Source organism: Tauraco erythrolophus, chromosome 19 (genome assembly GCF_009769465.1).
Source record: "Tauraco erythrolophus isolate bTauEry1 chromosome 19, bTauEry1.pri, whole genome shotgun sequence".
Lineage (NCBI taxonomy): Eukaryota > Metazoa > Chordata > Aves > Musophagiformes > Musophagidae > Tauraco > Tauraco erythrolophus.
The window spans coordinates 12,273,349-12,286,627 of record NC_141483.1 but is presented as its reverse complement, the minus strand read 5'-3'; the positions used below and the strand labels follow the sequence as shown (position 1 = coordinate 12,286,627).

Here is a 13,279-nt window from a genome sequence, read left to right as displayed (position 1 = left end):
ACGAGATAGAGGGGCCCAGCTTGCCCCACATGTGGGAAAGGTACGTGAGGAATAAAAGACGTGAGAACCACTTCTCTTCAGGGAAAAAACTCCGGAACCATTACCAGCAGCTGCCACACGAATTACTTCATCTGTGTTCAGAGCACAGATTATGGCCCAAAACAAAGGCCTTGGAAATGTGCAGGAATGGTTTTAATTCTCTCCCCTGCGCTGAAGGTTGGTAAACCTGATGTAACCCAGCAGTGATCAGGGACACACTAAATTCACACTCCACCACAGACCTGATTCTGCATCTCAGCTCCACCGCTGCTCCAAAACCAGTAGAGACTAACAGGTACCCACTGCCTGAACGACACCCATTGCTGCTGCATTACAGTGACGTCCCTTGGGACACTCAGGCTGGCACCCAGAGCATATAAGCAAACCCCTACCCTTTCTATTTAGGCTTTTGTAAAGCTCTTTGCTGGACAAAAATTAGCTCAGTCTGCAAAATCACTGTGAAAAGCAGTCCTAGCGCTGCTACTCCAATGAGTAAACTGAGCTCCTCCCCACACAGTGCCTGCAACAATGTGCAATGGGGTAAAGGGTAAGCAAACAACTCCGAGGATACTCCGTCTAAACAACCACCAGCGTGTTTAGTAATACTCGGCTCACATGGTGCATCTCACCCGGCTTGCACAGCTGCCCTAGATAAAGAAAGCATCGAATGGCATCGTCAGGCACTGAGTCAGCAGCACAGATGGAACAGCAACATTTCTCTCTCGGGCTCTGGTCACTGGGACACGGGTCCTCCGCGTGCTCCGGTCCACACACAGCTCGCGGATTTGCAGAGACCTTCGGCTCTGCGCCTGCCGTGCAGAGCGCTTGCGGGATGGGAGGAGGCCTGCAGAACAACCCACGAGAGCAGAGGGCACGCTGAGCGAGCAGGAAGAAGATGGTGCTGCTAGAAGCGAAGCAGGGACGGTGCAGACTGGGAAGGAGGCACCAGGATGGGCTGCTCCATGACGTGTCATTCCAGGAGGTCCCATCAGCCTGGCAGAGGAGCTGACGGCAGTTGCAGAGCCTCTTGGGAACGTCTTTATCAGCTGTTCTAGATAGTGATTGACACCATTGGAGCCAAGTGCCAAATTCAACTGTTGCTGGCTTAGCACGGATGCAAGAAGCGGTTTTATACATGTAAACAGCCCAGAATCACAAGTGTCCAGAGCTTGTGGCCAAAGACCAGTCTCAGCTCTTGACATTTCCTCTGGACCAGCCCACCCAGAACAGCTCCTTCAACACACGGAGGTTCAGGGCGATGCACAGACCAGCTGCGGGAGCTTTACCACGACCTTAATGCCCCCAAGCAGTTTATGGACTAGTCTGAGGATGACTGCTCAAAAATAAACCCAAAAGACTGCTACTAATCCATTTCCCAAGCTGCAAGGGCAGACACACCTTCAGCGTGGTGGTCCTACATGCCAACTCACCTTCTGCTACCAACCACTTGAACCTCACTGAGATCATTCCAGTCTTGCAGTGAGCTCCATCAAACCCATTTTGGAAACAGCCTCTGCTGGTTCTGAGTGACTAATTCCAGCTCCACTGAGACTCTCACCAGTCTGGAACACGTTTTTTTTCTTCCTTCCAGACTCTGAAATTACAAATGGCTCCACTAAAAGCATAATCTTGTCTTGCAAAACTGTATCTCACAGCTTTCTCTCTCTCTCTCTTTCATTAACAAATGGTTTAAGCCCCATAAAACGCATGTAATTCTTGGAAATGTGTCACAGACCAAGCAGCAAGTGCAGCCCCTGAACTCACCGGCTAATGCCTCAAGAGCGGCTTTGCCTATTAGAAACAAATAGCTGAGACAACACATGGTTTTCCAGTGCGAAGCAGAGCAGAACTGCTGATGGAAATAACGTGCAGACAGAAAAGCCATCCTGGTTTCCTCATGTCTTTGCAGAGGGATACTTTTTGTTTTGTGGCCAACAGTTTCTTTTCCCCATTAGCCACCCAACCCAGCATCCCCCAAACACACTCCAGGGTTCAGAGCCACCATGCCAGGTGGTGGTGGAACACAGAGCTGGCGCCCACCTGCTCACAGCATCGCCATGTTACGATGTGTCTTGGAGGGAGCAGCAAAGATGGGATGCAGAAGAGCCACAGCACCTCGGAGACATCTCTTCCAAGGCAACACGCTATCAAGAGCTAAAGGAGAGCAAGCTGACAGCTCTGGTGCATTTCTCACAGTCTCCAAGTTCAAACACAGCTCACAAAAACAAGCTGCTCTATCCCTTCCCAGCATCAGCTCACCAATGAAGCAAGCACTGGCCATTCCTAATTGCCAGTCTTTGCATCTCCCTCCTCCAGGAGATCCAGCCAGGCCTCACCTGGCATCTGAATTACCCTAAAGTTAAACGTCCTTCACAGCTGAGACAGGTCAGAGGGATCTCATGTGAGGCCCACCAGTACCATACGCATAAGAGATGTCAACATTCTGGCACTCCCAAGCAAGAGTTTTCTTCCCATGTGCTCCCACGACGACTCAGCAAACCATCCCCATCACCCTGGGTAAGGATGCGACCTCCTCTTCATTTCGCTGCCGGCTCCGACAGCCCCAAAGCCCAGCCTGCAGCTGCACCAACCCTCGGAGCTCACAGCTGCCCCCAGCCTCTGTACCCAGCAAGACTTTCCCAACCAGGAATACGTCCAAGCTCGAAGTAAAATCAAATACAGATTTACCCCAACAGAGCATGAAAGTAAATCCGAACAGGCGCGCACGCAAGGGATTTCTCTTCACAGCGTTTATTGCATGTGCGGAGGGGACAACTGCAAGTAAACAATTTGCTTTGCTAAATGAGACTAAGCCAAGGGAGGCTTTCCTGGGGAAGATTATATTAAAGCAACCAATTCAAACCCTTCAAACGCCAATATTAAATGAAAGAGACGTGATAAATGAAGAAAGGTCAAGTAAAAAATCAAATCAGGGCACAGCATCCTGAACAGCCAGACATGACCATCCCTAATTCAGCCTACAGGAGCTTCGAAATTGTTCTGATGCATCTAATAGGCCAGTAAATGCAAACCTGTGACTATAACAGTTATGGGGCAAGCTGATACGCTTCTGTTTCTCCAAAGAGGTCACCTCAGCTCAGTGAATACCATCCAACACCACCAAGCACTATCTGATGCATCACGAACCATCATCTACACTGATTTCAGTAGCAGCTCAGAGCCTCAAAGGTAGCTCTACACAATCCAAGATCATCCCAAAACACAGATCCCACACCCAGATAGCATCCTGGCTGTTGTCTCCTTACCTTGGAGAGATCTTCTGTCCCTCCCTGCTGGCTCTGGTTCAGCAGAGGCGAGTGTCGCATCAAGGGGTCCTGCAGCAGATCCAGGCGTGGTCTCTTGGTTTCAATGAACTCCAAGTCCGACGGCTTGGTCAGGTCAGAGAGATAGGAATGCGCCTCGGTCCTCAGGTGCAGCTCCTGAGATCTGGGGACACAGAAAGGAGCCTTTAGAAAACAAGCCACCTCTGTTCTCCCCTGCTCTACGACTGCAAGCCACCCGAGGAGGACAGAGGGCTCAACTTCTGCCCGTTTCCCAGAAGGATGCACGAAGAGAGGCCAGTTGTTCCTGGACTCAAACACCTCAGGTCTTTGCAGACTCAGGATACAGAGCTCCAGAGCTTGGTCGCTGGGCACAGTGCATCTCCTGGAGCACTCGCTGCCCGCAAGCACAACTGGGGGAGCAGGACGTGGGGTGCAGAATGATCGCCATCCTCCACGACGACAGGCCACCCTGCTGTCCCCCTCCTCAGCATCACCACTGCCACCTCCTGTCCCACCACACGCAGTGGGTGGCTGTCCCTACCCCAGGGCAAAGCAAACAAGGCTGCAAATTTGAGTCTTCTTTGTCATGCCACATGGGTCGAGCTGGCCAGAACAAGCCAAAGCGCAGAAAATCCTCAAATCTGGCCCATAAATCCCCCCCGTGTGGCCCCTAAGACCAGGAGGAGCTCCGTTCCACCACGTTTGGCTTATTTAGTCAAAGGTACCCGCACCACTGGTTATATTTAGCATCTCCTATAGGAATATCAAAGATTATATGCTGGCGAAAAAATGCATACTCCTCCGTGGCTAGACAGTAGGGATTTATTTTTCCAGGATGGGGGAGGAAAGAAACCAGCCACATGTGGTTGCATGTCTCCAACACAGACCTGGCAAGCTGTGAAGGCACATTATCCAGTGATAGCAACTGCACCCGCAACTCACGTCGGGCTTCACAGTCTCTTTCACCTGTTAAACACGATGCAGTCGGTAATACCTGGAAACTGGGTTTGGTTTTGCTTTTTTTTTTTTTTTAAAAAAAGAAATGTGAAACTTTTTTTGTAGCTCTAATTTTCCTAGCAGGATTCTCTTGTGGGACTTGTAAAGAGATCCTACAAAAATACATTAAACCTTTTACTATGCCCAAGGATCAGCTTTGCTGCAGCAGCTCCGAGGGTGTGTTTTTAACACTTCAAGCAGAAATGTCTCTTAAAAAAAAAAATAAAATAAAATGAAGCACAGGAGATTCAAAGCTTGGAAAAAACGTGGTGTGGGTTTTTTTTCCCTTTCTCCCTTAAACAAGATTGTTCAAGATCTCCTGAGCTGCATGGTGAAGTACCCTCCTCAGTTACCAAACAACAACCAACCCAACAGCCTTTGAAGCTACTCGAAGGGGAGGAAGGGAGAGGATGCGTTTTGTCACGAGCAAGCACAAAGACAGGGGGTCTTGTGCATCATTTGGCCCCCTCCCACAAACTGCAACTGCTGACGTTAATTTTACCCAGCTAATTAAATATGTCAGAGAGGATGACAAAAAGGGAAGGATCCAGAGCCCTCTGAAGCCAACAGGAGTCTTTCCAGCGGCTCTGGACCGCATCCAGAGAGAGAAGGAACCCTGGTGAAAGCCACCGTCTTGGGGACACCACCTCTGCCCGCCCCTGCAGCAGCGTGGCAAACCACCCCACTCCAGGGATGCAAGATAAAAGGTTTTTTTTCTTTCTTTTTCCTTTTTTTTAAATTTAAACATCAACGGCAAGCACAAAGCACGCACAGGCCAAACTCTGCTGCTGTGGGTTTGGCACAGGTGGCCGGCGCTGGGGTTCAGGCAGCAGCTTTGCTGCTGACACACAGAAACGGAATCTGGCTCGTCCTCTTCCTCCTCCCCAGCAGAAAGGGGACGGGAGAAGGAGAAGGCTCTGGCACTGCCTCTGCTCCCATGGCCAACCCATGAGAGCGTGATGGCGCAGCTCACGCAGCAAACTCTTCCGAGCAGAGCTGCTCTCGCGTGCGGCACCGAGGCACAGCTCGCTTCATCTGCAAACGCTTCCGCGCTGAACCATCCTCAACTTTTCCCAGCAAGCCCAGAAACATCCCATGGCACCTCTCTGAAGTTCCCCGCTGGCTTGTCGCAACCCCTCGTGCAAACCCTGCCCGCCCGCAGCTGCACGCCGACGTTCCGGGCTCCGCTGTAAAACCCACTAACAATAAGCAACTGTTGAGCCGTGCAGGTGTTAAAATATTCCAACACTCAAGGCTCTGCTGTACCGAGGCAATTAAAAATCAGATGTATTTATTTTCACTTCTCCCACTTTTTTTTTTTTTTTTTTTTTCTTTTAAGGTCGAATTACCAAGTCACTGCTCACTGACACAGGACAGCTCTGAGACCTCTGCAGTTGTCAGGAACCCAACACAACCCGCTGCACAGACACGACTGCTACGCTGAGAAAAAAACATGTATTTTTAAGATGAGAGCAACACTCGGCTTTACAAAGGCAGTTACTTACAGTGAGGCAGGGGCCACGCTGGGGAAAGCAGCTGCAATGTTACAGGGTGCTATTTTATTTCCATTTCCACATCCATTGGAACTGCTATTAACTTTATCCACTGGAATTTCCAGCCGCTCCCGCAATCACTTTGCCTGACACAACCCGCTCAGCCTGTCCTGGCTGCAAACACAAACCCTCTTGCTTGAAGCCTTCACACCTTCCACTCTTCACATCCACACCTGCAGCGAGCTCTTTACAACAGACTTTTATCCAGCGATGACGTTGTTGTCAGCGCAAAAACAGCCCTGCCCGAAAAACCCTCCCGCTACACCGAGTTTGGGGTTTTGCTGCATTTTCCAAACAGTTCCCACCTGGTTGTTTTTCTCCAGTGATTCCTACTTTGCTGAAGGGAAAGAGTGTTTTTAATTACAAGAGTTATGCGTGATTAAGCGAAACAAACCGAACGCCGGCGTTAACTAAGGAGCGGGGCGGGTTAGTCGTCACCCGGCGTCCTTCGCCACAGCCACGAAACCACCCGAAAGCAGCGGAGCGGTGTGCGATCCGCTGACGCGCCGGGGCTGGGTGCCCAGGGTTTGCCCCGACGTCCAGCCACTGAGTGCAGCTCTCCTTTGGGCACGTCTGAGCCCAGAAGACCAAGATAACCCAAGATTAGACCTTTGGTTTATTACTCATCTGACGAACTAATCGCACCCTTCCAGCTGCAGAGCCGCGCTGGTCATGCACCAGGGCCGCTTCCTCCGCGGACTCACGCAGGGCGTTCGGAAGGTACGAGCGGGTAAAATCCTACAGCAAGCACAGGGCACTTGTGACTCACTCCAGCACACGTGGGTCACTGGGACCTAGGAAACATCATCTGCTGTGTTATATCTATCCCAGAACCAGCTGAGAACAAAACGGGCTGAAAAAAGTGGTTGACTGCTAGTTGGGTATAGGGGAAGCTGAGAGCATCTCTCTCCTGGGAGGCAGGAACAAATGAGACATCCTGAGCTGCTCTTGAAGTTTCTAAGAGCAGCCCTGATGACATCTAAATGGATCTCTTACCTTTATCTTCTTTACTTTGCTGAAGTCAAATCAATGGACAAATACAAACTTTTCTGGAGGTTAAGGAGGACCAACCCAACCCACCAATCCACCTCAGGAGCACACTGCCCAGCTCTTCAGAGCAGCACAACCCTCCCCTGCTCTTCAAACCTTCCCATTTTTCCATCAGCTGAGCAGCAGGAGGAACGACTGCTCTTCTGCAACATCCAGCAAACCCGGCTTGACTTCTTGAAGACTCACCTACCACACCAAGGGCTCGAAACACCAGCAGCGACTCCGAGTCAGCTCCCACCAACTTCTCAGCATGGGCACATTTTAAGTCTTGCCCCCATCCACAAATACTGTTCCCTATATCATGGGGCCAAGCAACATAGCCAGGCTGGAAAACTGGCTCTCGCTGTCTCTTGGAACTGGAACCAAGGTAAACGATAGCCTTGGTACGGCTGTTTATTTCCTCTGGCTGAGACGGTTTGGTGGGAAATTATCTCCAAAAATAAGATTTTTTTAAAAAAGTTTCCAGCCCCCACAGGTATAGGCAGACAATAAAATGCTTTTGTGAGCAAGTAATATAGAAAAATCACTAGTGAAGTGAACTATTTATAGTCAACACTAACATTTGTCAGAGGTTTCAGCAACCCCTTTATGGCTAATGATAATGAGAGTGGGAGACCGAGAGAACTGAGACCTGTTAAAGAAAGAAACCAGAGGGTTTGTAGGAGCAAACCTGCCACCAGGCAGCTAGAAAAACATGTATAGGGCCAGCTGATGTATGCCCTCTGTCATATAGGTGGAGAGGGAGAAAAACCGTAATAACTTAACAACAGAGGCCATGGGAAGAGCAGCCTGTCTGGATGGGGAAGGCAGAGCACCCACGCCCTCCGCAACATCTGCCAGCAGCAGGATTGAGTCTTCACAAGCCAAAGGTGTGAAGGTCCCCACGTGCATCCTCGTGATGCTTGGGCTGTGCGTTCCCACCCAAGGGCAGGTAGCTGTGCCTCAGCCACCCCACAGGACCCCTCAGCCAACTTCTTCCAAGCCAATTGCAATTTAGATGAGAGCAGATGCTGTACTTACAACTTGCATACTGAAAAGCCCCATACACAGAGCCTGAATTATTCATGGACAGGACCAGCAGAAGCTTTAACGCTGTGCCACACAGTGGCACTGGCTCACGCAAGAGGAGAAGAAGAAATATTTGTGTGTCTCCACAAGCTTCTCCACATGCTCCTCATTCACCACTTTCTCCAGGCATCCAAAACTTGGAGTCCCACTGGAAAGCCCTTTTTGGCAGTTCTGGGTGGCTGGAGCCCTCCCTGGACTGATGGCTTGAGGGACATCCCATGTTTCACCAGGCATGCTGCACATACTGCAAGTTCATCTTTCTTCTCCTAAAATAAAATCTGGTTCAAGATTATGCACAGGAAAGTAATTTCATAATATTCCCCTGTCCATCCCAGCCAAGGCAAAGCCCAGACTTCCCCCCCAGCCTCCTGGCCTTCCATGAAGTCAGGTGTCTCCACATGTCCTCTGCACCCTCCGTGCCCACCCATGGACGTACCCCAGCCCACACTACAGCAGAGGGTACTTGTGAGACAAGGCTTGACCCTGGCATGAAGCATCCACACACCAGCATCTGCCCTTTCCAACGGTTATTTTCCCACGTTCATTTACTCAGACGAAAGAAACCCACAGCTCCCAGAACATCATTTCAAGTGTGAAAAGACACGACGCCGTATGGTTGCAGGGATTTCAGCCGCGCCGCCGCTTGCTCCTGAGAAAAGGGTCACCTTTAAAAATGGAAACTTAATTAAAGACCATAAATAAAATCGGATCGGTCGCGCTGTTAACTCGCGAGCAGTTGGCGCCATTTGGCCCAGCGCTGCTGAAGACCGAGAGCCGCACGTGATTGCCAGCGGCCACGCACGCCGCCCCGGCTCCCCACCGCTCCCGGGCTCCTCCGCCAGCAGGATTAATCGCGTTCGATAAGCGCAGTAATTGGGCCCGCTCCCATGCTGTACTGCACGGAGCTGCATCTCAGATGGCTGCAGAAACACAGCAGCTGCTTGACGGATCCTAAATGTCACCCTGCAGAGCAACTCCAGGCCAACTCTTCAAACTCCTCGCGACTGCCGAGCAGAAACGCTCCGAAAAAGGAGTACGGTCTCGTGAACCAGGAAGACGATCTCCTATGAAAATAGTGACTCACCTTATTCTGGATAAAGGTGGGATATACCGTATTAACATGCATACCACTTATTTACAGCCACATTTTCTGCCAGAGAAGCCATTATCCACCCCAGCATTCCTGTGTTAATAGGGAATCTTGCTCTAAAATTGTAACGCGTACAAGAAGTCAGAAAAACCCAGTTCCTTGATTTTTCAGACCCCTCAACTCACTGGCACCTGCCATTTAACACTCAACCCAGTTTTTCTCACTTCTTTTGCGGACCAAAATATAGAGAGAGATGAGAAGAGAAAAAAACCACCCTAATCCTTGTCACCTTGCCAGGACATTCCTCTGCAAGTATTCATGGTACGACTTGTACCAACAGCAGATCCCGAAATACTTCTCTTCGCTCCTGCAGTCCAGTTGGCACAGCCAAGCGAACAAGCTAAGGGGAAGTCTGTGTATCCTTCCAAGAAAAAGCCTGCTACCAAAAAAAACATCAAGGAAAGCAGCACATCCCTGCAAAGGCAGACAGAGCCAACTTTCCCTATAGCGACAGATTCAGAGTGGTTCAAGTTTTCCTTCCTTCTTCCAAGCCAGAATTGCTGCACAGGGAATTCAAGTCTCTACCCATCCACCAAGGGAAGATGACAACTCTCAAGGCTGATGTACTTGGAAAAGGGTGGTCTGGAACTCCCCAGCAAGACTGGGCTGCCCAGGGTGGGAAGCAGGAAATGCAGGAGGCATCTCACCCCCAGGGAGAATGGCGTGACACTTCAGGAACTGGTTCTCCTCATCCTGCCTAACCCACCAGGCTCAGCTGCGAGGACAACCAGATGCCTGACCTGACATTCAAGGAGCTTCTTACTCAGGGAGCCCCAAAACACAAGACCATCTCAGCACCCCACTCCTTCCAGCAAAGTTATCACTCAATAGCTTCTTGTCACCAACATCTGATTCATCCTTCAACCACTGTGCTCATGGTGAAATGCTTCACCGCTTGTTCCTTTTTCAGTGGACAACAACAAACCACCACTCTGGTGGCTACAGCAAAACTGCAGGCAGGAGAGACAGAGAAACTGCGAAGCTGTAGAAGATCATCTCAGCAAGCCTGAGCAACTTCTGCAGGATTTAAAGCATCCATGGGTCATGCCTCAAACAATATGTGCAAAGAGAGCCTGCGGAGGCTTTAGAGATCTGCCCAAGGTGAAGGCAAACCAAACTGGTGGACAACCCCCCAAAACCAGCACAGAGTAAAGTGAATCCCTGCAGTCTGCAGGAGAGGAGGGCAAACAGCAGCTGCCACTGTCAATCTGCCACCTTCCACTTGCACCAGACTCATAAATTGATTTCTTTAAGGAGGAGAGTGATCCTGGAAGAGCATCAGCCACCACAACCAACACCAGCCAGGCTGCTTCTGCTGAACATCTGAAGCAATGGGGGATTGGAAAGGTTCCCCTCCACCAACACTTGCTTCAAGGGGAGGATCACCTCCCACCCACCAGCGCTGCGTGCCAGGTGGGGTGTCAGGCAGGGAACCAAGGTGAGGGTCTTTCAGACACAGCACACCCCTGTGCTTCCCTCTGCCTCCCCCCCCATGCCTGCTTTGCGAAGGTTATTTGTTTCCCTCCTCCCCAGTCCCTCACGCTGAGAGCCAGCTGCCTCTGCTCAAAACCCATCAATCCCAGCCCAGGAACAAAGCCAAAGTGCTTACAGATGCGCCTGGTGTGAACCTGCCAAAGGTTCTCAGCTGCAGAGATGGCTGCTTTCACCATCCTCCCCTGTCCAGGCTTTTCCCCGTACCAGGCAGAGCCAGAGCTGGTTTTTGGTGTGGGCATCAGTGACCAACACAACCTGCTCCAGAAACTCCAAAGTCTTGCCCTCAAGCACCCAAGGAACTGTCAGGCAAGCAACCAAGCACCCAAAAGGCTCCATTTACAACACATCAGGTGCTATTTTACAGCAGGTCCTCACACCATGAAGATGAAAAAGCAAAGCCTCCATAGGATGGATTTTAAGTGCGGTGCTTAGAGATGCAGAGAAACAGTAGTTGACTTTGCAAAACAGACTAACATCTCCCCAGCCCCAACACCACCCAGTTGGAATGACTACAATAACCAGTTACACTGGATTGAAAATTTCTGCAGACGCCCCATCCTGCATCCCCAGATGCCCCTAAGTTTGTTTTTTTTTTAATGAGTCTAAATCCCAGCATTCTGGCAGAAGATGCCAACTGAGCTGAACTTATGTGGTATTTTTAGCTTTGTTACCCAGTATAATTTTTGTGAAGGTTCAATTTTTCAGATGTTAGTGGGAAAAAGGGATGAAATATAAGTTGGGTTTGTTACAAAAAAAAAAGGTTTCTTTTTATAGCATGCCAAAACTTCACCCTTCAGGTTGAAAGTGAAGTAACCACAATAAGCATTTGGATGGGTATGTAGACCTGACAACCTCGATTAACGTTTACCCATATTTATGTGATTGTCAACACAGAAATAAAGTTTGGAGAGTCTGAAACATTTGTAAGCCAAACCGAGATGCCTGGATGACCACACCACATTAGGCATGTGGTACCGCAGACACCAAGGCTTGTAGTTTTGCAGTTGGGATTTTTTTTAGTTATATGAAAGAATCAAGATCCATTTTTTTAAACAGCATATTCAGATCTTAAAACCCTCGTTTTACTAGAGAGCAAAACTGGTTCTCCATTTTGGAAACTGTAAGTAGTGCAAAAAAAAACAAAAACAGGCAGCAGCATATTGCATATTGCTGGGTCCTCTTCACTCATCTCCCCCAAATTTAGCTGAGACTGACCCACTTCCAACTTAACCATGTTACTCTGTGCTAAGAAATCGAAGTGCTGAGAAATCACAGCAAGCCAAGGCAACATAACGTGCTGCAATAAATCACCAGCCATCAGAAGTGACGTTACCCTCTGTATGTGCAGGTGTCCCAGGCACAATCCAGAAGAGCACAACCAGGAGGGCAGATGCAAAACCAACATGGGAGGCTGCTTTTTGCCTCCAAATTCTCATGGGTATGTTTCTGCTGAGCACCAAGCCGAAACCATCCCTCTAGAAAAAGAGGATCCTGTCTGCATCTATGCCCTTATGCATCCAGCGCCCTGAGGTCTTTCTCTTCTCCCCTAATAATTATGATTTTAGAGAAAGAGATTCATCTCTCTGACTCTGCACCGGTTTTAATCTTAGCCCCACTAAGGAATAAGCATTAAAAAAATGCTTTGCATAAATCTACTGTAGCAAGGCTCTTATTTCACTTCCAGGCCAGTTTTTTTCCAATACCACGACGCATCAAATGCAGAAGAGAAACTGTGAGAGATCAGCGTTTTGCGACGAAACAGAGAGTGACGGCCTTCAGAACGGATCAGCTCCTGTGGTTAAAGCATCTACAGCATTTCCAGCCACACGGTGCTTCCCTGAGTTGCACCCAAAAACACGGGAGGCTACGAAAGAAAACAGGGATACAGAGAGAGCAGACAGGAAAAAAACAGCTCGGAGAAAGTTGCAAAGGGAATGCAGAAAGAGAAACGAAAACAATGACAGCAGGGAGGAAGCGCAGCAGAAGAGGAAGCGGAGATGTGCAGTGGAAATGAGCTCTTCTCACTCCTCCCTTCAGCCTCGGGAGCCACAGACCAAACCCGACCACACAGCTTTGTCTCCTACATCGGAGAAAGCCGATGGTACCAGCTACAGCGACGTGTAGCTTCACGGAAGGGAAGGGGAGTGTTTTTTTTTGTTGTTGTTTGATGTTTTTAAGATGTCTTTAAAATGCACGACAGTCTAAGGGAAGAAATCAAAAGAGAAAGGTGCCACTTGCATTAGCACAACGAAGCCACCACCTGCTCAGAGACTGAGCACAGTCAGCACCAACACACAGCACCACGTTGCCCAGGTCTCAGAGCCCTCCTCTGCCCACGGCGCTGTGCACAACACTCGCTCACGCAGTCGGGGTGCCCACGGCTTGGGGGAGAGCAGGGAGCTGGTACCTTTCGTTGCCCGGCTGGAACTCGGAGAGCAGGGATGGCCTCCGCCGCTGCGGCTGCATGATAGACCCCGGCGGGAGGTGGGAAGCAAAATCCCTGGAATGGTGCTGGTACTCCAACAGCGCGACGTCCTGCAAAAAACACACACAGAATTGCTCGTTAGGCTGGTGGCAACTTTCAAACAAGCACTGAACCTCAACAGCTCAGAAGAAACCATATAGACACTTCTCTCCTTTGAAGC

General features: G+C 49.8%; 1 protein-coding gene across 2 annotated transcripts in view; it reads right to left on the bottom strand.

The window, feature by feature from the left end:
- The window catches only part of NCOR2 (nuclear receptor corepressor 2), a 173,227-nt gene that overhangs the window by 145,901 nt on the left and 14,047 nt on the right, over positions 1 to 13,279 (bottom strand). For both annotated transcript variants that reach the window (XM_086623675.1, XM_086623676.1), the window contains exons 2-3: positions 13,042 to 13,169; positions 3,306 to 3,486 (exon numbers count right to left, since the gene is read on the bottom strand). In XM_086623675.1, coding sequence (XP_086479801.1) covers positions 3,306 to 3,486; positions 13,042 to 13,169 — 309 coding nt within the window. The remainder of the gene's footprint in view (positions 1 to 3,305; positions 3,487 to 13,041; positions 13,170 to 13,279) is intronic.